Below are 23,336 nucleotides of genomic sequence, written 5' to 3'. Positions count from 1 at the left end.
TAATAGCATACTATATGCACAAGAAATGCTAGCCACTGGCAGTAATAGGCAAGTCTTTTTATTTCCAGCTTCTTGCATACAGCACACCTCAAGACATGCTTGTTCAGTAAAGGGCTATTCTCAAATAACTGGGAAGCCAGGCTAAGATGAGAAAACAAAGCAAACATTTAGAGACTGTGCTTTGTTTTCTAATTTTTATTTTTAGAGAACAGTCCAAGTAGTTACCAGGAATTGACCATTGCCTGGACTTTTTAAGCTAGGGTAGCCAGATCTTGAATAAAAGAGGGTCTTGAAATAGCTAAACTTTTAAGTTTTTATTTCTGAATTTCTAAAAACACAGATTTGACCAAGAAGGAAACAAACTTTTGGAGTAATAGAATGAATGCCCAAGATACATCCATGGTGATTAGGTTTATTTGCACTTAAGGTGTATTAGGTATCTATTTAGTGACTCAAAATGAGAGTAATCATTTATTCTCTGTGGCAGTTTCTTCTGGTCAGGAGCCCATGAGTTCCTTGGCTGGGTGGTTCAGGCTCAAAGTTTTTCATGAATTGCAATCATCTGAAAGGTTGCCTGGGACTGGAGGATCCCCTTCCTAGGTGGTTCACTCCTAGCTGGAAAATTGGTTCCTCTTCACATGGGCCTCTCCACAGGGCTGTTTGAGTGTCTGCAGAACATGACCTCTGGCTTTCCCCATAGGGAGCCGTCCAAGAGCCCAAGACACAGTAGCAATACCTTTTATGATTCACCCCTGGAAGTCACACATCATCAACTTGGCCATATTCTACTAGTACATTCCAACACTGTTTCAGTGCTGACTCTGCCCATCTGCTGGATGTGCTATTTTGGACCAGCACCAAAACTCTAAGTCTGTGTGCCTCCCTTCGGGGCTGTTTTGAACGTAAGCCAATGTAAGATTATCAAGCGCTGCTTAGTACAATGAGCTGCCCCACAACAGACATTACTTAGAAGTGATTTCGTTTCCTTAGGAAGCCTGTCCCTAGTTCGCCTCATTCTCCTAAAGTTTAAACTCCGAGCATCCTTTTTTTTCCACCCCTGGAGAGCCGAGGCAGTTAGACCCCACCCTCCCCAGCCGACTCGATCCCGACGTAGCACTATTCAGGAGGCGGAACTCTAGTTCCCGGGGCTCACCTCGGCCCCGGCGCGCTTTGCGAACGGACCGGAAGTGGCTCCTCCAGCTCTTCGTCCGAAAGGGCAGTGGGGGGGCGGCCGCTTGGACGGTTCGGGAGGGCTCTGCGGACTGGGTCGCCGGCGCTGGGACGCCCTGAAAGCGGAGCGGCGGGGCGCCCGGAGGTGAAGGGGTTGCGCCCTTCCAGCCTAGTCATGCCCGGTTGGAGTCTGCTGGCTCGGACCGGCGCCCGGGTGCTGGACCGCGGCGCGGGCGGCCTGGGCGCTGCCCGGGGCTCGGAGAACAGGTAGATGCGGAGGACAGACGAGGGTGCGGCGTGGTGCCTGCACCTGTGGCCTCGGGCTGTGGCCTGGCCCGGCGTGGGGTAGGAGGGGGTTCCGTCCAGGCCTGGAGAGTAAGAATCATTGCTCTAAGGACGTGCCCTTTGAAGGATTGGAGGTGTGGGGTTTTTTGCTTTTTAATGCTGATGAGCATTAAAACAAGCATTACCAACAGCAATAATATTATCTGCCAATTAGTGAGCGTTTACTGTGTAATAAATGTTCTTTTAGGAACATTAGGCTCCTTACGTCATGTAGCCTCACCTTAGAGCTGCTATCGTCCGTTTTACAGATACCATCATTTTCCTGTCCTATCATTATTCCGCTTTGCACGTAAAAAGGAAGCTTAGAGAAAAGTGATTTGCCCAAGGTCACTTAACTAATAAGTGAAAAATTGGGACTCTAGCCTGGATGTATCTACATGCCTACAAAAGAGATAGATCGCAGGAAGATTTACTTCTTTTCCGACCCTCCTGGCAAGAATTACACATCTCTTTCCTGACCTCCGTCCCGTAAGGTCTCTCTTGGTGTGTTCAGCTGGTCACAGGTCATGTCTTTTATGGATTTTAGAATTTGCACACCCAATTTCTTCACCACTCTGAGCCAAGGCCATGTCATTACAAGGGTTTATCAGAGAAGGATCAGTAACCCCACATTTTGTCACCTCTACTGGATGTAAACTGTTAACGTACATGTTCTAGTGGACCTGTGGCTTCTCTTGTCTACATAGGACTACTCTGTTAGAAATCTGTTTATCCCAGAGGAGAAGAGGAAGAACTTTTCCTCCAGGGTAACTATTAACAGTTGAAATATGAGCCCCATTATTATCATGAGGAATGTCAGGGAAAAAACTAGAACAGAATCCAAACCCTTTCCAAAGGCCCTGACTACACTTTCCAACTCATGTGACCTCCCTTCTGTACATTAAGTGGGGAACCTTTTGAATTGTGCTTTGTTTTCTAATTTTTATTTTTACAGAACAGACATCTGGCTTTTGGTTAGAAGTCTCCATGGCAAGAGTGGTACTTGGTGGGATGAGCATCTTTCTGAAGAAAATATTCCCTTTGTTAAGCAGTTGGTCTCTGATGAAAATAAAGCCCAATTAGCAAGTAAACTCTGTCCTCTGAAAGATGAGCCGTGGCCTATACATCCTTGGGAACCAGGTGGTTATTTTGTATATGTTGTGTTCTCATCGCCTAATTACTGTCTGACTGGCACGTTTAAAATCGTAGTGACTTCTGAATCAATTTATCATCTCTTTAATTTATTTTTCATGTCTTAAGTGTGTCTATTTCATTATGGTTTGCTTTGCAAGTATATTTCCAGCATCCTAGTCTACTGTTAGTGACTGTCTGATGATCATCAAGACTTCCTCAAGAAACTGCTTTGTAGGTGAAAAGAGAATTGTTCTGCAAACGTTTTCTTGTTTTCTTCAGATGAAAAATAATATAAAATAAATCAGGGAAGAAAAGCTGGAAGAGTGTGATCTAAACTGTAAGGTATCACACAGACGTTTGTAGCTGGGGTATTCTGCCACTCCACGCCTGCCAAGCATAACCCCAGAATCAGCTCTGTGTGCCTGGTAGAGTGCTAAATCCATGTGTGGCCAGACCAAAAAGCATAAGGCCTTTCCTGTTCATGGAGTTGTCGTTGGTTGGGGGTTATTGTGGCTGTTGAATTGTTTAATGGCTAGAATTCTTAGTGGAGCAACTTTATCAATTTATGCAACAAATCTAAGTGTCATGGTGGATGCTGACATATTTTAGCAACATGACCACTTGTGTCATCTCAGTAACTCCAGCTAACTTCTTAGAATTTGAGAAGTAGATGTTCCCTAATTAATGAGGTTGGATATGAATTGATATTAGGAAAGCAAAGCATAATGATGGATTTATCATGCCCTCTATTAATACCACTGTTTTAAATACCAGAATATATCAGTTTAACTATTTTCTTTATTTTGTACGGTTTTCTTATATTTTTTATTTTACAGAGATTTATTGAGTACCAGTATATTATGTCAGGTATGGCTGAAGGCATTTATATGTGTAAGGAACAGTTGTATTTTACTGTATGAATATATCAGCATGTTTCTTATCTGCTTGCTCCTTATATGAAAGCAAAATTTAGGAAATACCATTGTATCGTGTTGACAAATGTTGAAAAGTCTGTGTGAGTATTGATTTGTTTTTAATTGCCAGGTTCCTCTAGAGTAGGCCTTATTGCAATGAAGTTAGGCATGATGCCCTTGTGGACCAAAGATGGTCAGAAGCATGTGGTCACATTACTTCAGGTAAGAAACAGAAGATGTAACAAATCTATGTGTGTGCTGAGATCTATTTGTGCAAACCTAAATGGCCAATATTTGTATCCTGAAACATTTGACTGTGTGGTGAAGAAGAGGTAAAGTCGAGCATAGATACTGTAAAAGAGCTTTACTTCTGATGGTGTCAGTGAATGTTCTCACTCATGCCTGAGTGGTGGCTTTCTTTATACTGGCATTGGGATAACTGGGGCAATTAATTAAAAAAAAATTGTAACCTAGCTTCTTACAGATCTACTAGTTTAATTCATAATCAGAAAAAATCTCAGTCCCTTCTTATTTTCATTTATGGAGTTCTTTCAATTCAAAATTGTAATTTTGATCTCTTTACTAACTCAGAATGTAACACTTTTGTCTGGGGAAGTAACATTTTGTTCTCTGAGATAAGGTTAAGCTCTAATGCTTAAGAATATAGGCCCTGGAACCAGAATACCTCAGATGTTGGTTCTGCCATTTTCTAGCTGTGTTCCTTGGAGCATTGTGTCTTATCTGTAAAAGAATAATTTTATTCTGTAGAAGAAATCACTATGATCTCCCTCAAAGGGTTATTGTGAGACTTGCACAAGATTCTAAATGTCAAGCACTTAAAATTTAAAACAATATTAAATGTCCAATAAATGTTAACTGTTATTGTCTTTATCATTATTATAAAAAGATCACTGATAAAGTTGAGACCTTCATTGCCCAGATCACTTTGAACAGCTCAGTTCATATTGGAGTCAGGCCTTAGACAAGCGTTTAGGGAGGAGATGGGGAGTAAAATGAGACCTCATGCATGTAAGTGCTTCCAGTGCTGACAGACACAGGTGGCCTGTAAGCCCTTAGTAAGTTTTTACTGACTCTGAATGATCAAGGAAAGGATTATAGTTTCTGGAACTCTACAGAACTTTGGGAGCTTTTAGGGATGATGGGTGGGATTGTAAATTGGTACAGCTGCTTCAGGAAATAGTTTAGCATTATGGAAAAGTTGAGGTACGTGAACTAGTGGTCTCCCAGTTCCACTCCTGAGTGTTACTAGAAAATGTGAACAGATGATTTATAGCAGCATTACTCTTAATACTCCAAAAGTAGAAATAACTCCCATGTCCATCATGGTAGAATGGGTAAATAAATCATGGTGTATTTACATGATGGAGTGCTGGGTGACAGTGAAAATGGACAGAACAGAGCCGCACACAACAGTATGGGAGAACCTTACCTATAGAATCTTGAGTGAAAGCAGGAAAATATGGAGGAGTATTTGTGGTCTGACTCCATTTACATAAAGGTTCAACAGGCAGCACTGAACTATAGGATTAAACAATACTTTCAAAGGTAGTAATTATAATGAAAAGTTAAATGATTACCATAAATGTCAAGAGAGGTGGTTATTTCTAGGACAGCTCTTCTCAGACTTTACCTCAGAATCACCTGGAGGGCTTATAAAACACAGGTTCTGATTTAGTAGGTCTTGGCTGAGGCCTGAGAACCTGCATTTTCACAGAGTTCCCAGGTGACTGATGCTGCTTGCCTGGGGACCACACTTCGAGAGCCACTGCTCTAGGGGTAAAAAGGGTGGGGAGGAGGAATGGGTATGAGGGGGGAATTGGGAAGAGACACAGAGGTTTGGGGGATTTTTGACATGCGTAGTGGTTACATGCATATTTTCTTTATAAATACTCATTTTGTTGTATATTTATGTTTTATGCACTTTTCTGTTTGCCTTATATTCAGTATTTGACAGTGTTTTTTTAAGAGTGTGGTTGGTATGGTGAGATAAGATGGATTGGATGGGCCTCAGTGTGGCTGGTATGTAATGTTAGCATGTGTCCTGGCACATACTTAGTTTTTTTATGTTTGTTTTTTTAGGTGCGAGACTGTCACGTCCTAAAATATACTCCAAAGGAAAATCATAATGGAAAAATGGCAGCCCTGACTGTAGGAGGAAAAACTGTATCACGTTTCCATGTAAGGATGCACTTTCATTCCTAGAATAGTGCCTTTCATTAGTTTTAGACCTGAATTCTTTGAGATTCTGAATTCTTTTAAGTTTTGAGGATATCCCATAGCCACAGACTTGTCCAGGAGGTGAACTGTGGATTTGGGGGGAGGCAGTCTGATAGAGCTACTGACCCCAGGAGTCTGGGAGACTTTGCGTTTGCTCCAGTACCTCCCTTCACTGTCTGGAACAAGTAACTACACCTTCTAAGCTTCAGTATTTGCCCAGATGTAAACTGTGGATAAAAATACTACTTACCTAATATGAGGTTTGGTACCAGGATTACGTGAGAGTTTTCACATGTGCCTGGCATGTAACAGACACTCAAAAGATGGTAGCTATTTGATTATTTTGTGGTTGTTTTATGTTTATTTTCATTTTTTTTCTAAATTGTCTCAACTCTTGACTCCAACAGCATGTGAGGATTAATTTTTCGTATATTAGAAGTTTTCAGTATTGGGAAGAAAGCTGTGTATGAAGTCACATCAGATTTTTCTGAATAAAGTGTATTTCCCAAGTAGAATACTAATAGAATGCTGAGTTTGTAGTTTAAATGTGAAAAAAATCTGCACAATTAGTATTTTGGGGGGTTTGGGGATGACTAAAAGCAGAGAATGCCTTTCTAGAAATGGTGATGGTTTTCACTAATGGCTGCTAAAACATCTTTAGGTTTACTAAAATGTTGCTTGTCTCTAGATTAACATTTTTCCATTATAAATTATTTATGAAATGAATATGAATGAAAGTTAGGAGACAACCTGTTCTGTGCAGCTGTCAAAACTAACAAGTGTTTATCGATTGCCTCCTATTCCTTGTCATAGTTAACTTTTGAGCACTTATTACATGCTGGGTATGTAGGCATTAAGTCTTTTACGTTTATTAACTTACTTTTTCAGACTCTAAAGATAACGAAGTTAAGTAACTCCCTCAGGGACACCCACCAATAAGAGGTAGAGTGACAGTTAGACTCTGAAAGCCTTACTTTGTTAATTGTGTCTTGACATGCACCCTTTGGGAATACATAGGGAAGGTGGACTAATAAATTGACTATCTCAACACAGTACTATAAATGCAACAAGCACATTAGCGAATTCTGCTTGTGGGAATTCTAGGAGGTTTCACAGGGAGAAGACCAGAAAGGAGGGTGGGTGCTAAAGGCATGCCAGGCAGAGTGGGCTCTGCAGAAGCAGATGCATGGAAGAGCATTGGTGCTTGGTAAGAGAAGGGCCGTATGTCTGGATCTTAGTGTGCAGTCGGGGAGAATGTGATAAAGGTGTGACAGGCGGGGTTGTCAGGATGGAGGGCTAACAAGTTTAGACCTCATCTTGTAAACTTTGAGGAACTTTCTGAATTCTTTAACCAGGGCAGTGGTCAAATTGTTATCATGGTTAACTAAATTAGAAGATGCCAGGTGCAGGGAGGACATTTAGGAGGTTGTTTTAAGCCCTCAGGGAGAGTTGATAAAAGTCTTTTGCCCCAGAGCAGTTGCATTGGGCTTGGAAGAGGCAGGGATTATAAAAGACCAGGTGAGTGTGGGCGTGTGGGAAGAGAACCCAGCAGGTCAGTGCTCATGCCATGACTTGGGACAGGGACAAGGAAAGGGTTGCTTTGGAGGAAAGACGTGTTTAAAGTGTTTTAGAAAATCCAGGTGGAATTGTCCTATAAGTATATACTGATCAGCAAATTGGCGCTGATTGGAGTCCTATGGTTTAATAGGCCTATCTCGTAAGTATTAGAGGACTTAGCTATTTTTGCATATTATGGTAGTATAGTTAGTTTATTTTTCATTAAGCCTTCATAGTAATATCTGCTATTCCTGACAGAGTATTGCCTACAGGGTTCAGATAATACTACAGTAATTAAAAGCACAATGTGATATTTTGGGAAACATTTTTTAAAAATGCCAAATGTTTAAATTTTTAAGTGTGTAAATATCTGCCCAACTTCCTGTGAATCATGTGAACAGTTCTTCAGTTTGATAGACACCTCTGTTTTCTAATTGATTGTATTTCTGTGTTTTGTTAGGACTGTCATCTTTATTTCATTACCAATTTTGTAAATTTATGACTCTACAGCCTTGGTATTTGTAAGTCAGGTGTCCTATTGGGATAATCCATTCTGCTCCAGCGGATTTGTGAACATTACTTTCTTGGGACTGTGCGATAGTGGGAAATGAGTGGACCTGGGGTCAAAAGAGCTGAGTTCTTCCATGGCTGCCAGTAGCTCCTTCACTCCACCTTTTTGAACAGCCATTTTCTTACCCATGAAGACAAGGAATTGGACTTGATGGTCTGTGAATTCTCTCCCAGTTCTAAGTCTCACATTGGTTCTCAAATATTTTAGTTTTTAAGAAAAAACAAAAGTTCCCCTCCAAAAATGAACTTGTCAGCTCAATTTATTCTATTTTACTTAGTGATAAAGATAATCTTATTGATGAAGTCTTATTAACATAATAACTAGGGCTTCCCTTGCGGCGCAGTGGTTGAGAGTCCACCTGCCGATGCAGGGGATACGGGTTCGTGCCCCGGTCCGGGAAGATCCCACATGCCGCGGAGTGGCTGGGCCCGTGACCCATGGCCGCTGAGCCTGCACGTCTGGAGCCTGTGTTCCGCAATGGGAGAGGCCACAACAATGAGAGGCCCACGTACCGCAAAAAAATAAATAAATAACATAATAACTAAACTATTACAGAAACGATAGTACTTTTATTTCTACTTTGATATTTGAGACTCTGGTTTTCATACCTTAAGCTTTATCTCACCAATGAATAAATAGCACAGCAGGGTGATTTGGATGCTGTATTCTTATACTGTGGTGAATTTTAACCACTTATCTGACATAAACTTTTAAGACTGTTCACTACTCTGGTATAGAAGTGCTACAGAGGCCCTTTTATTCTTCAAGATACTATTTTTCTAGGACCAGAGGTCATGTATTATAATATTAAGAAAAAAGTTTTGTCTTTGAATGACTTTTCATCAGAATAGGATGTGAAAATGAAGTTCTAGAATTCTTTAAAAGTAAAGCATTTTGGTTCAGAAAGGAAAAAGATTTTTGAAATTAAAAGTATACAAACTTTCTCTTGCACATTGTAACCCTCAGGGAAACTGCAGGTAGATTGATTATAGAGGGTTTGAGAGAGAGAAGAGACACCTATGAATAGGTAATATTAAATAGTTAAGCATTCTAAAATGAGTTGATTGAATCAGTTTTATTTTTAATAGGGCTAGAATGTTATTTTTTTTAATCTGTAAAGAATTTATGCCTCCAAGAAACTAGACTGCTTTGCTTTTGCTATTTGTGTACCTTATAATAAATAAAAACTGATGTGGTACATAGTGTTTTTGAATAAGGAAGCTAAGTGGCCTTAAAGTTGGTTAAATCAATTCATCTTAGGAGCAGAGAAGCATTTTGATTGTGAGGAGGATAATTGCAGAGAACTCTGAAGAAGGAGGAAAAAAATGCAACCTCATAGATAGGATTATCCAAGTGTGACTCTGCTGTCAGTCTTTTAAATTGCCTTTTGAAATCATTTATTTGGAAGTTAGAGGAAAAAAAGCCCTTTGTTACACTGCTGTTGACTCAACTCATCTTGAACATCTGGTTTTTCTCAGGGCAGATACCCAATTAGTTTTATGATATTTTGATTTTAAAAGAAAAAAATTATTCACTTCTAGTGAAATTGGAAGATAATCAGGAAGTATGTATTACCTTTGTCCTTTTTATGTCTCAGTCTATAGTTACTTAGTCAAGATGTTTATCTTGTCCATTTTGTATTACTAAAAAAAGTACAGGATTTTTCTCATAAGCCTCCTGGAATACTTAAAAACCAATATTAATAAAATAATGTTTTTAAGTTACCAGGTGGAATATGTGAAGGTCAAAAATAAAATTGAAGTCTGTTCTAAAATTTAATAAATCTGAATCCAGTACATCAGGAAAATAATTTTAAGGATCCACATTTTTAAAATTTTTATTGAAGTTTAATTGACCTAAAACACTGTTAGTTCCAGATACACAACATAGTGATTCAGTATTTCTGTACGTTACAAAATGATCCTCACAGTTACCTTCTGTCACCATACAAAGTTATTACAATATTATTGACTATATTCCCCATGCTGTACATTTCATCCTCCTGACTCATTTATTTTGTAACTGGAAGTTTACCTCTTACCCTCCCTCACTTATTTCACTCATCCCATCCACCCCATCCTCCTCTGACAACCACCTGTTTGTTCGCTGTATCTATGAGTCTGTTTCTGTTTTGTTACCTTTGTTCATTTGTTTTTTAGATTCCACATATAAGTGAAATCACATGGTGTTTGTCTTTCTCCATCTGACTTATTTCACTTTGCATAATATCCTCTAGACCCATCCATGTTGTTGCAGGCAAGATTTCTATTTTTCATGGCTGAGTAATATTCCATTTTGTGTGTGTGTGTGTGTGTGTGTGTGTGTGTGTGTGTGTGTGTGTGTGTGTACACGTATATACACATCTTTATCCATTCATCTAGCATTGGATACTTAGGTCACTTTCATATCTTAGCTATTGTAAATAACACTGTGATGAACATAGATGTGCATATATGTTTTCGTATTAGTGTTTTTGTTTTCTTTGGAAGAATACCCAGAAATAGAGTAACTAAATTATATGGTATTTCTATTTTTAATTTTTGAGCAACCTCCATACTGTTTTCCGTAGTGGCTGCACCAATTTACATATCTAACAACCGTGTGCAAGGGTTCCCTTTTCTCCGCATCCTCTCCAAAACTTGTTGTTTCTTGTCTTTTTGATAATAGCCATTCTGACAGGTGGGAGGCAATATCTCATTGTGGTTTTATTTGCATTTCCCTGATGATTAGTGATGTTGAGCATGTTTTTTCAAGTGTCTTGGTCATTTGTATGTCTTTGGAAAAATGTCTATTCTTGTCTTCTGCTTACTTGTTAATTGGGTTGTTGGGTTTCTTTTGCTGTCAAATTGTATGAATTCCTTGTATATTTTGGATTTTGACCCCTTATCAGATATATCTTTTGTGGATATCTTCTTCCATTCAGTAGGTGGTCTTTTTGTCTTAATAGTTTCCTTCACTTTTTAGTTTGATGTAATTTCATTTATTTATTTTTGCTTTTGTTTCCCTTGCATGAGGAGACAGATCCAAAAAAATTTTGCCAAGATCTAGGTCAAAGATTGTACTACCTATGTTTTCTTCTAGGAGTTTTATGGTTTCAGGTCTTACATTTAAGTCTAATCCATTTTGAGTTTATTTTTGTATATGATATGAGAAAGTGGTCCAGTTTGATTCTTCTGCATGTAGCTTTCCAGTTTTCCCAACAACATTTATTGAAGAGGCTGTCTTTTCCCCATTGTATTTTCTTGCCTCTTTTGTCATAGATTAGTTGACCATTTAAGTGTGGGTTTATTTCTGGGCTCTCTCTTCTGTTCTATTGATCTGTGTGTCTCTTTTTGTGCCAGTACCATACTGCTTTGATTACTGTAGCATTGTGGTATAGTTTGAAATCAGGGAGCATGATACCTCCAGCTTTGTTCTTCTTTCTCAAAATTGTTTTGTCTATTCTGGGTCTTTTGTGTTTCCATACAAATTTTAGGATTTTTTGTTTTGGTTCTGTGAGCAATGTCATTGGTATTTTGATAGGGATTGCATTGAATCTTTACATTGCCTTGAGTAGTATGACTATTTTAACAGTATTAATTCTTCCAGTCCATTAGCATGGTATATCTTTCCATTTCTCTGTGTCATCTTCACTTTCTTTCATCAGTGTCTTTTAGTTGTCCAAGTGTCTTTTACCTCCTTGGTTAGATTTATTCCTAGGTATTTTATTTTTTTGATAATTTGCGATTGCAAGTGGGATTGTTTTCTGAATTTCTCTTTCTGATAGTTCATTGTTAGTGCATAGAAAAACAACAGGTTTCTATATATTAATTTTGTATCCTGGCTCTTTACTGAATTCATTTATTCTAATAGTTATTTTGATGGCATCTTTTTAAGATTTTCCATATATAGTATCATGTCATCTGCAAACAGTGATAGTTTTATTTCTTCCCTTTCAGTCTGGATTTCTTTTTATTTCTTTTTCAAGGAGCCACATTTTTATTTATTTATTTTTTTTTTATTTTTTATTTTTTTGCGGTACGCGGGCCTCTCACTGCTGTGGCCTCTCCCGTTGTGGAGCACAGGCTCCGGACGTGCAGGCCCAGCGGCCATGGCTCACGGGCCCAGCCTCTCCGCAGCATGTGGGATCCTCCCGGACCAGGGCACGAACCCTCGTCCCCTGCATCGGCAGGCGGACTCTCAACCACTGCGCCACCAGGGAAGCCCGAGCCACATTTTTAAATGAACTTTTGTGTTTGCTTTTGTGGAAGAAGTGAGTATGACTGAGGATGAAAAGCAGGGGCCTTGGTAAAAGCGATGTTGAATATCAGTCTTAGATTTCAGCATATGGGAAGTGAAACCATAAAGAATGACTGGAGTGAATGTATGTTATCACTGTTGGAAGAAAGGATAGCTTCCCGAGGGGACTCTGTGAGGTAGAGAACAATCTTCTGCGGACATCCGGAGCAGAGCTGTTCAGTATTTGTTGCACAGTCCCACTGGGGGGCTCCAGGGAGATTCTTGGGGGGCTGCGGACTGATCCAGAAACTAAAGTTCTCTGCTTATAGGCCAATGCCACCCTCATGTCAGCTGAGGACAGCCTACTCAGTAAGTTATAAAGGGGCACAGTTCTTATTTCAAACTGAAATTAGCAAGTACCTGAAGTTTGCTGCATATTCAAATACATGTTCTTCAGATAAGTGTGGCTTATCACTGGACCTGGGACTAGACATGTATTTAACAGACTTTCAGTGAGCTTTGGAAGTACATAGCAGGGGGAGATTATAGGCCAACAGACTGGCATGGGCAGGCACAGGTAAGCATATGTAGAGTACTGTGGCTCATTGGGGTCCTGCAGGTGCTTCGTTTAGGAGCAGAGGGGAAGCAGAGGGAGAGGGAACAGCAGGAAGATAAATATTATTGCTTATATTCTCATGAAAGAGGCTCTTCACATCAGGAAGTGGTACAGCTTTTTTGGTAAGTCTTACAGTATCTATATCAAGAGTTAAGAATTAAAACAGAAAAAAAAGACAACAGGACATTATGGTAAGGAAATAAGTTGTCCATAAAGTTTTCTATTCAAGGATATTTTCTATTCAAGGATATTTACAATAGCAGAACGAAAAAGCAGGGGTGGAGGGAAGAGCAGACAGTAGGACCTGCGAGGAGCTGGGGATGGAGCAGCCACTACAGTCTCTGCTCTCTAGAAGCTTACATTTTGGTGGGCTTGGGGGTGAGACAGGGAAGCTATTGCACAGAAGATAAACAATTAAAAAATGTGTATTGTGACAGATGGAGGGAAGTGCTTTGAAGATTAATAAAGTGTGCTAAGGGCATTGCAAGAGACAGAAAGTGGTGCTATTTTAGGTAGAAAATCAGGAAAGGTAAGTTGATATTTGGGTGAAGACCTGAATGAAGTGAGAGAGCATATTATACAGAAATCTGGCAGAGGCGTGAGGAGAGACATAAGTGAGGGAGGTTAAGAGGTACAGACTTCCAGTTGCAAAATAAATGAGTCATGGGTATGAAATATACAGTGTGGGGAATATAGTCAGTAACTACGTAATATCTTTGTATGTGACAGGTGGTGACTAGACTTACAATAGTGATCATTGTGTAATAGAAATATTGCATCACTTTGTTTTGCACCAGGAGCTCACAGTGTTATAGGTCAATTATACTTCAACAAACAAATTCATAGAAAAAGATTTCAGTTTTGTGGTTACCAGAGGCAGGTGATGGAGGAGGGGGAATTGGATGAAGGCAGTCAAAAGGTACAAACTTCCAGTTATAAGGTAAATAAATACTAGGGATATATGTACAACATGATAAATATAATTAACACTGTACACTGTACATTATATGTGAAAGTTAAGAGTAAATCCTAAGAGTTTTCATCACAAAGAAAAAATTTGTTTTCGTTTCCTTTAATTTTTTATCTATATGAGATGATGGATGCTCACTAAACTTATTGTGATGATCTTTCCATGATGTGTGTAAGTCAGGTCATTATTCTGTGTACCTATAATAGTGAGGCAGACATTTTCTGCAGTTGTAAATAGCATAGGCAGTTTAAGACTATGGAGAGGAAAAGGTAAAGGGAAAAAAATCTGGCAGAATGGCATTCCAGGCAGGGGGACCAGTATGTGCAAAGGACCTGAGGCTGTTGTTTAGTGAGTTCTTAGACTGGTAAGGAGCACATTGTCCCTGAGGCAGGGCAAGCTGGGAGGAGAGTAGGTGGTGTAGAACCTTGGAAACCATGGTGAGGACTTAGGACTCGATTCTTCTGCACAAGATGCAGGCCATTGTGGAGACTAATGTAACTTGAGTTTAGAAGGATCATGCCAGCCTGTGAATGGAGAACATACCAGGGGGTCAGGAGTATAGAAGTTGGAGACGTGATAGGAGGCTACTGAAATAATCCAGACGATATACGGCTGGCTGGGGTCGGAGTGAGAAGTGGCTGATGTGGGCTATATGTTTAAATAGAGGCTACAGGAATGGCTGATGGATGGACATGGGATGTGAGAAAGAGAAGAGTTGTAGGTGACCATAGAATTTTTGGTCTAAACAGAAGTATGGAGCTGCTGTTTATTGAGATTGGGAAGACGAGGAGAGCAGGCCTGGCGGGGCAGGAGCGTGTTGAGTTCAAGTTTAGACGTGTTAAACTTGAGTTGTTGTGTGACATCAAAGTGAAATGTTGACTTGGCAATTGGGCAGAAAAATTTGTAGTTCAGAGTAGAATTTGGGGTGGATGTTAGAAAAGTGGGTCATTAGCCTGTGAAAGAACCAGGGAGTAGTAGCTGGAAGTGGAGTGGAGGCCTTCCAAGGAGAGAGCAGCTGCCTGTGCCAAGCAGTGCTCATGGTGACCAGGGCATTTGGTGATTTTGACCAGCACGTCCCATTGAGTACGAGGGGCTGGAAGCCCCTGATGAAAGCCTTGTCGTGGGCAGGCACAGAAAGATTAGCTGGAGGAGATAATGTGGCCAAGGAAAGGTTTGTGTTTTAATGTGAGTTATTGTGATTCTTTTATGCTGCTAGGAAAGTTCGAGTGGAAAGGGGGAAATTGTTGATTAAGAAGATGGTGGGGACAGTTTCAGGAGTAAAGCCATTGAGTAGGTGAGAGGAGGTAGGAGTCAGCACACAGTGAAGGATTTGGCTTTAATAAGAACATGGACAGTTCATCTGTTATTGTGGTTCCCAGCCCCAGATTCACATCAGAACCATATGGAGTGCTGAAAATATGCTGACACCTGGATGCCCCCTTAGACTGGTGAAGTTACAGCCTCCAAGCTGAGGCCTTGGCCTTGGTGTTCTCTGAAAGCTTCCCATGTGCCTCTTGTGCACCTGGAGTGGGGTGGGAGGGTGATGATTGATTTGGTGGTAAAACCTTGGGGAAGAGCTCTCGATTCTTCTATGTTTTTCAGTGCAATAAGAAGCAACATTATCAGCTCAAAGCAGGGAGAAGGAGGGGAGAATGCTGGAGGTTTTAAGAGGTTGTGGCGGAGCTGCCTTGGGGAGTGAGAGGGATTTAACAGGTGAATGTGGGTGTGAGAGGGATTTAACAGGGGAATGTGGGTTGGCCAGGCCACACTGGCACTCACTGTGAAGTCTGATTGTACATTTGAATGTGACTTGTCATGTTTCCTCCCAACTGCTTGGACACAGCAGGGAAATTAGAGTCAAATTTCCCAAGATTGGGGTTCTTGATACAGACGGTCTCCAGTCAAAATCCAAATATGAGGGCTTCCCTGGTGGCGCAGTGGTTGGGAGCCCACCTGCCGATGCAATGGACACGGGTTCGTGCCCCGGTCCGGGAAGATCCCACATACCGCGGAGCAGCTGGGCCCGTGGGCCATGGCTGCTGAGCCTGCGCGTCCGGAGCCTGCGTGTCCGGAGCCTGTGCTTCGCAGCAGGAGAGGCCACGGCAGTGAGAGGCCCGCGTACCGCAAAAGAAAAAAAAAAATCTAAATATGAGCATGACTGTATTTCTTTTCCTGTGGAACAAAAGTCTTTCCCCGTATACTTTGAGCTACACTATGCCAGTTCTTTATATGAGCTACGCTATGCCAATTCTGAGTGTGATGGATAAAAATCTCACCTCCCTTAATTAAGGGCTATAGAGTACTCTTTTGTTCATTGGGGAAGCAGAGTGCTCTTTAATTTGTTTTCCTGGAGTGTTAGTAACTTAGTTTAGATCTCTAGGCATTAAATTCCACTTTTTGTAATTAATGTGTTACTTATATGTGCTGCTTTTCCTCTAGAAATCTACATCTATATTGGAATTTTACCGAGAACTTGGATTGCCACCAAAAGAGAAAGTTAAAATCTTTAATGTAACAGATAATGCTGTAATTAAACCAGGTAATCTGAGGTCGGGGAGAAGAGGGAGGTAAAAATACCCAAATATGTGATTTGTTTAATGTAAGCCCTTTCAATAAAGCTGAATTCACAGTACAAAGTCCCAAACATTTATTTTTAAATATAGAACTGTAACTGATTTAATCACTAGGGACAAACAAGTCTTTTTCTTTTTTAAGTGGAAAGAACTGTAGAGAATTCTTTGTTTTCCATGAAAGAGGGAGGAACACTTTTGTTTTTAATGTACAGAGAGTTTCACATTTGGAAAAGCCACTCCAAATAAATAAACGAACTTTTAAAATGTGAAGTTCACTGTTTGTAGGCTGGCATTTTATTAAGTGAAGAATAGACCCTCACTGAGATAGGATAATTTGAGAAAATGTAGCCTGAAACAGGAAAGTGACTGACCATAGCACCTTGAAAAAGTAAGATTTGGCACTATGATTATATTGGTTCATATAGTTAATGGCATTTTGATGTCTTTGAACTTCAGAAAAGCTCCCTATCTCTTGAACTTGAGTTCTCTAACAAGTAGACTGTAGAAGGATGTTTTAAGATTTGATATTTTAATACCTGAACTGAATTTCTTGAAGTAGAATACAATTGCAATAGGCCTGTTTAATAGGGGCAGTAGAGTCAGCCTTGATATAACTTAGAATTGAAGGTATTTTTTGAAGTGCAAGTTTTTCATCTTTGAGGTAAAGTACATGGAATTAAACTAACAAGTATAAAAATTAAGTCCACATTAACTTTTGCTGTAGCACAAACCATATGATATTTTTTGTGTGGGGGGGTGAAAAATGGTCAGATATCAGCAGTTCAGGTCATTCAACCTTGTAGAAATTCGTCACTTTTTAATCTCCCCTATTTTTTCTTAAATGAAGGTTTTTCTCTGCCCATATAAATCCACGTTGGGTCCTACCTTAAGGACACTAAACCTACAGCACTTTACTCCCTGTTTTAAACAAACAAAAATAGCTTTTGATTACATTCTCTACTACATTGGTTCCAGCTTTAAAAAAAAAGTCTTTTACTGGATGATGTTAATGTTGATTCCTATTTTTGGATAACTTGTCTCCAATAGGAAAAAAAAAAAAAGACTTGATCCAGCCCCAGTGTTTTTTGAGTCATTCTCTTATTTTTATTTTCCTTATTTGAAATAGGAAATACATCTTAACATATTGTTATTCACAGAAACAACCAAGAATCTCATGTATTTACCAGCAGGAACAGTGTTGTCACAGGAGTTGCCTGTTTCAGCCAGTATCACGTTGGCCTCTGTGAAGGCACAAGCGCACCAGTGGCCGTGGGCTGTTGGCCACTCCAGCACCATGTGCCCCATACTTCAGCCTACATACAGTCCATTAAAATACATTTGTTGAGCAGTTTTATTATTTTATTGTTGACATTTCTAATAATTAAAATTGCAGAAGAGACTCTCCTGACATTTTGAAATCTGATAGCTAGAAGGCTTCCTGTATGTAGTTTATGTTTAATGAAGTTGTTTTTGGGCTGATTTCATACTGATTTTTTGTTTTCTTTTCATAAAGGCACTCCTCTTTATGCTGCTCACTTTCGCCCAGGACAGTATGTGGATGTCACGGCCAAAACGTAGGTCCACGTAACAGGTTTTTTCCTTTTGTTTTCTTTGTATATTAAAACACAGCAGAGTGAGTGAAAGAAGTGCAGCCTTTCAAAGTCAGTGAATAAAGGATAAGTAACCATTATTCTCATTCATAACTCTAATCCTTAATGTTACTGATGGTACTGGTTTTTAAATTGCACCGAATTAGCTGTATGTGAAGAGTTCACTTTGGGTTACATCTTTTAAACTGAGATGTGTGCTTCTTGAGATGGGATTAAGAGAAAGGTCCATTACTGAGTTCCCACAAGGAACTCATGTTCCTTGTGAGCTGCGCCCACATCTGTTTGAAGACCAAAGGCGGCATTTGGTTTGTTGGTGAAAGATAAGGGAAGCAGTTAAATTACAAACATCTTGCACTATTTGCGATAGTTGTGCTTAAGGTTCCCCTAAGGTAACTAACTGTATAAAGCGTTTGTGGAACTGTGTTAAAATCCTATCATGAGCTGAAAGAAGAAATAGGATTACACCTTAGGCGTCTTCAACAGCATGGCATCATCTCTTAGCACTAGAAGAGACCTCTTCCATAAAAGCAAAATATTTTGTCATGTGTAAACAAGGGTTCAAATTTGGTAGAAATTAACACTTAATTTTCACTCTAACAGAAATGCTGACTTTGAATCATACTTATGTTGGGTGGTGGTATTTGGGGTACTGTAGTTTTTTTTTAATATCTTACCATCTGTTAAGATAAGCCCAGTACTGGCTAGATAATCTCCAGGAAACTTTAAATCTTACAGAAGTATTTTTTCAAAAATCAGTTGAGGTTATCTCACTATGGAATGAAGTCACCAAGCCTTTAAATGTGTTTATATAGAAATTGTTCAGGCCATGCACATATGGTCACCTTATCTTTGATAAAAGGAGGCAGGAATGTACAGTGGAGAAAGGACAGCCTCTTCAATAAGTGGTGCTGGGAAAACTGGACAGGTACATGTAAAAGTATGAGATTAGATCACTCCCTAACACCATACACAAAAATAAGCTCAAAATGGATTAAAGACCTAAATGTAAGGCCAGAAACTATCAAACTCTTAGAGGAAAACATAGGCAGAACACTCTATGACATAAATCACAGCAAGATCCTTTTTGACCCACCTCCTAGAGAAATGGAAATAAAAACAAAAATAAACAAATGGGACCTAATGAAACTTCAAAGCTTCTGCACAGCAAAGGAAACCATAAACAAGACCAAAAGACAACCCTCAGAATGGGAGAAAATATTTGCAAATGAAGCAACTGACAAAGGATTAATCTCCAAAATTTATAAGCAACTCATGCAGCTCAATAACAAAAAAAAAACAACCCAATCCAAAAATGGGCAGAAGACCTAAATAGACATTTCTCCAAAGAAGATACACAGACTGCCAACAAACACATGAAAGAATGCTCAACATCACTAATCATTAGAGAAATGCAAATCAAAAGTACAATGAGATATCATCTCACACCAGTCAGAATGGCCATCATCAAAAAATCTAGAAACAATAAATGCTGGAGAGGGTGTGGAGAAAAGGGAACCCTCTTGCACTGTTGGTGGGAATGTAAATTGATACAGCCACTGTGGAGAACAGTATGGAGGTTCCTTAAAAAACTACAAATAGAACTACCATATGACCCAGGAACCCCACTACTGGGCATATACCCTGAGAAAACCATAATTCAAAAAGAGTCATGTACCAAAATGTTCATTGCAGCTCTATTTACAATAGCCCAGAGATGGAAACAACCTAAGTGTCCATCATCGGATGAATGGATAAAGAAGATGTGGCACATATATACAGTGGAATATTACTCAGCCATAAAAAGAAACGAAATTGAGCTATTTGTAATGAGGTGGATAGACCTGGAGTCTGTCATACAGAGTGAAGTAAGTCAGAAAGAGAAAGGCAAATACTGTATGCTAACACATATATATGGAGTTTAAGGAAAAAAAATGTCATGAAGAACCTAGGGGTAAGATAGGAATAAAGACACAGACCTACTAGAGAAAGGACTTGAGGATATGGGGAGGGGGAAGGGTAAGCTGTGGCAAAGCGAGAGAGAGGCATGGACATATATACACTACCAAATGTAAGGTAGATAGCTAGTGGGAAGCAGCCGTATAGCACAGGGAGATCAGCTCGGTGCTTTGTGACCACCTGGAGGGGTGGGATAGGGAGGGAGACACAAGAGGGAAGAGATATGGGAACATATGTATATGTATAACTGATTCACTTTGTTATAAAGCAGAAACTAACACGCCATTGTAAAGCAATTATACTCTAATAAAGAAGTTAAAAAAAAAAAGAAGAAGAAATTGTTCAGGGACTTCCCTCGTGGCTCAATGGTTAAGAATCCGCCTGCCAATTCAGGGGATACGGGTTCGAGCCCTGGTCTAGGAAGATCCTACATGCTGTGGAGCAACTAAGCCCGTGCACCGCAACTACGGAGCCTGTGCTTTAGAGCCCGTGAGCCACAACTACTAAGCCTGTGTGCCACAACTACTGAAGCCCGCGTACCTAGAGCCCATGCTCTGCCACAAGAGAAGGCACTGCAATGAGAAGCCCACGCACCGCGATGAAGAGTAGCCCCCACTAGCTGCAACTAGAGAAAGCTGGCACGCAGCAATGAAGACCCAACTCAGCCAAAAATAAAAAAATTAAAATTAAAAAAAATAGAAATAAATTGTTCAGTATCAGTTGTTAGAATCCACATGATCTAAGCTAAGCTTAACTCCAGATATCAGCTCTTGTCTATGTGGCTGGCAGGATCTTAGTTCCCCAACCAGAGATCAAACCCCGGCCCACGGCAGTGAAAGTGCCCATTCCTAACCACTGGACCACCAGGCAGTTTCCCAGCTCTTGTCCATTCTTGTTTCGTGTTCTATCAGCATAGATGGTAGTTTCACTGATTTATGTGTCTGTTTTGTTTTTGGAATATTCTGACTGAGAACTCTTTGAAACTGAACAGTGGCCCACTGGTGCTCTGGGTTAACCTTAGAGTCACAGTGACTGAGACAGAGCAGCTTCTTATATCCAAGGAAACCAGATAAATCCAGCATCGGTTTCTTAAATGCGGTCAGATATTTCTTCACTTCCACATTATTACTGCCTACTTTTAAATACGGGCCATTGCACACAGGTCCTAGGGACCTTAACTTTTTAATATTTATTTATTCTTGGCTGTGTTGGGTCTTCGTTTCTGTGCGAGGGCTTTCTCTAGTTGCGGCAAGCGGGGGCCACTCTTCATCGCCGTGTGCGGGCCTCTCACTATCGCGGCCTCTCTTGTTGTGGAGCACAGGCTCCAGGGGCGCAGGCTCAGTAGTTGTGGCTCACAGGCCTAGTTGCTCCACGGCATGTGGGATCTTCCCAGACCAGGGCTTGAACCCATGTCCCCTGCATTGGCAGGCAGATTCTCAACCACTGCGCCACCAGGGAAGCCCAGGGGCCTTAACTTTTGATTAGCTCTTTCGAAGTGGAGTGGGCTAGGTTGGCGGTGGAGTAGAGGAAAGTGGGGCCTCTTTAAAGAGACTGTGAACCTTCCTCTTTTTCTCCCTGCTTCCTGATTGTTGCGAACTCATTCCTACTTGCTGGGGCGTCTGAAATTATTGGTCTTTTGGAAACGTTTGTCCTGCCTACCCTTGTGAAGAAGTCAAAATATTGGAGCTGTAAAGCTTTGGTTTGAGTAAGTGGGGAGACGTGTGTGTTGTGAATCAGATGGTTTTACTTTTTAAATGCCTGAATTATTACGTATGATAAAATGCCTCACGGTAATTTGTTAATTTACACACAGTTAATAAGGTGTGCATTCCGTTACATATTTTACAGGGTAAATGAGATATTCAGGAAGCCCTGCAAAGTCGGATTCCTTTGTTAGCAGATGCTCTGTGGCAGTGTTTGTGACTAGCTTGGGTTGGAGCCTAACCCTTTCAGTGCCTGTGTTCACTAGATGCTTTCATTTCATATGCTACTGTTGGGTTTCCTTGGCTTCCTAAAAGCTATTTTTAAAACTTCAGGCTTCTCCTTGTGAGTGTAAAGTGGAAGGAGAGTGTGTTGGTTTTGTTTTGTGTTTTAAGATCGTGTACCTAGAAAACAAGAGTGTGTACAGCCATGTGCCAGCCTCAGGACTAGATGGCTGATGAGAGCTGGGAGAGTCACTAACCCTGGGATTTAGAGTAGTTGACACTCAACTCTGGAAAAGGGGCGCCTGCATTTGAGAAAACCCTCATTGTTGTGTGGGTTGCAGTACCGTTTTCTGTTTGACTTTGTGTAGCATGTGCACTGTACTCTGGTGTGCGTACCTTTTCGGGGTATTACTTGAGATCAAAATGGAACAGACTTTGACCTTTCACTAAATGTTGCCAATGGCTGCAGCTCTTGGAGCTGGCATGTTATTACGGCCTCAGGATGCTCGTAAGTGCTTCCGAATTTACAGAGCTCTGTCCTCATGTGGAGATGTTTTGGATTCCTCCTGGGTGCAGGCTTATTAGGTCTCAGCTACACCCAGTCCTGGTGGAAGCTGTCTCTTTGCTGTTGACTTTCCTGTGCATGTGTACGTGCACGCACACATGAATTTGCTTGCTTTTCTTTTTCCTTTTTAAATTCTTTTACATCCTTTCCCTGATGCTTCTCATTTTTTGGACAGTTCCCCCGGCTTGGTGTTTTAGCCCTCACAGCCAATGAGAATTTTTTTTTTCCTTGTTAACTGTAAATGGAACCATTATCTTTTGGACATAGGCTCTGAGTTCTTGCAGTCTCTTGGTATGGCTCACTTACAGCCAGAGATTTTCTACCTTGTCCTCCATTTTCAGCCCCTGTTTTAAAATTTTGAAACTTCTGGGCTCCATTATCTTTATTATTAATCCTGTTACAGGTGCAAACACTAGAGAAAAAATGGTGCAGTGACATGGTTAGGTCAGATGAGGGACATGGGTTCACAGCCTGGAGCATCATTTCCCACACTTCAGTGGGCTTCACAATCTCCCCTACCTCCACTCCCCCACCAATCTTCAGATTCATTAGATCTGGGGTAGTACCTGAGAATTTGCATTTCTAACAAGTTCCCAGGTTGTGTGGATGTTGCTAGTCCAGGGACCACACTCTGAGAATCACTGGACTGGAGAATAGTCAGGAACTCACCAGTGGACCTTCTTTTCCTGCTGCTCCTTTACCCAGCACAGAGTCCCAGTGCCTGCCTTTTCTCAACTCTACTCAAATTATAACATGAACATCTGTTTTAAAGCAGGCAAGTCTAATTAATCCAGTTTCAAATAACATTGCCAGTAAAAGCAGGCCTTTGTATTACCCACATTTTAGTTAGCATGAAACTGAAAACTGGTCTCCTTAGTAACTGGCTTCATCATCTCCTTTCCATTAGAGATGAATTTGTTTGAGACATTTTTCTTAATTGAAATTGTTCATTTTTCTCATGTTGTAATAGTGATATTTAATGGTTAAATCTATAC

The 23,336-nt window shown here is 40.4% G+C and overlaps 1 protein-coding gene across 1 annotated transcript in view; it reads left to right on the top strand.

The window, feature by feature from the left end:
- The first annotated feature begins 1,212 nt into the window (after nt 1-1,212).
- The window catches only part of MRPL3 (mitochondrial ribosomal protein L3), a 44,773-nt gene continuing 22,649 nt past the window's right edge, over nt 1,213-23,336 (top strand). The window contains exons 1-6 of the mRNA XM_082654593.1: nt 1,213-1,437; nt 2,450-2,634; nt 3,673-3,764; nt 5,643-5,741; nt 16,152-16,251; nt 17,799-17,859. Of these exons, the coding sequence (XP_082510719.1) occupies nt 1,346-1,437; nt 2,450-2,634; nt 3,673-3,764; nt 5,643-5,741; nt 16,152-16,251; nt 17,799-17,859 (629 nt within the window). The 5' untranslated portion in view covers nt 1,213-1,345. The remainder of the gene's footprint in view (nt 1,438-2,449; nt 2,635-3,672; nt 3,765-5,642; nt 5,742-16,151; nt 16,252-17,798; nt 17,860-23,336) is intronic.

Source organism: Grampus griseus (assembly GCF_964374135.1).
Source record: "Grampus griseus genome assembly, chromosome: 5".
Lineage (NCBI taxonomy): Eukaryota > Metazoa > Chordata > Mammalia > Artiodactyla > Delphinidae > Grampus > Grampus griseus.
Note: the sequence above shows the minus strand (reverse complement) of the source record. Positions and strands in the feature narration are given on the sequence as shown.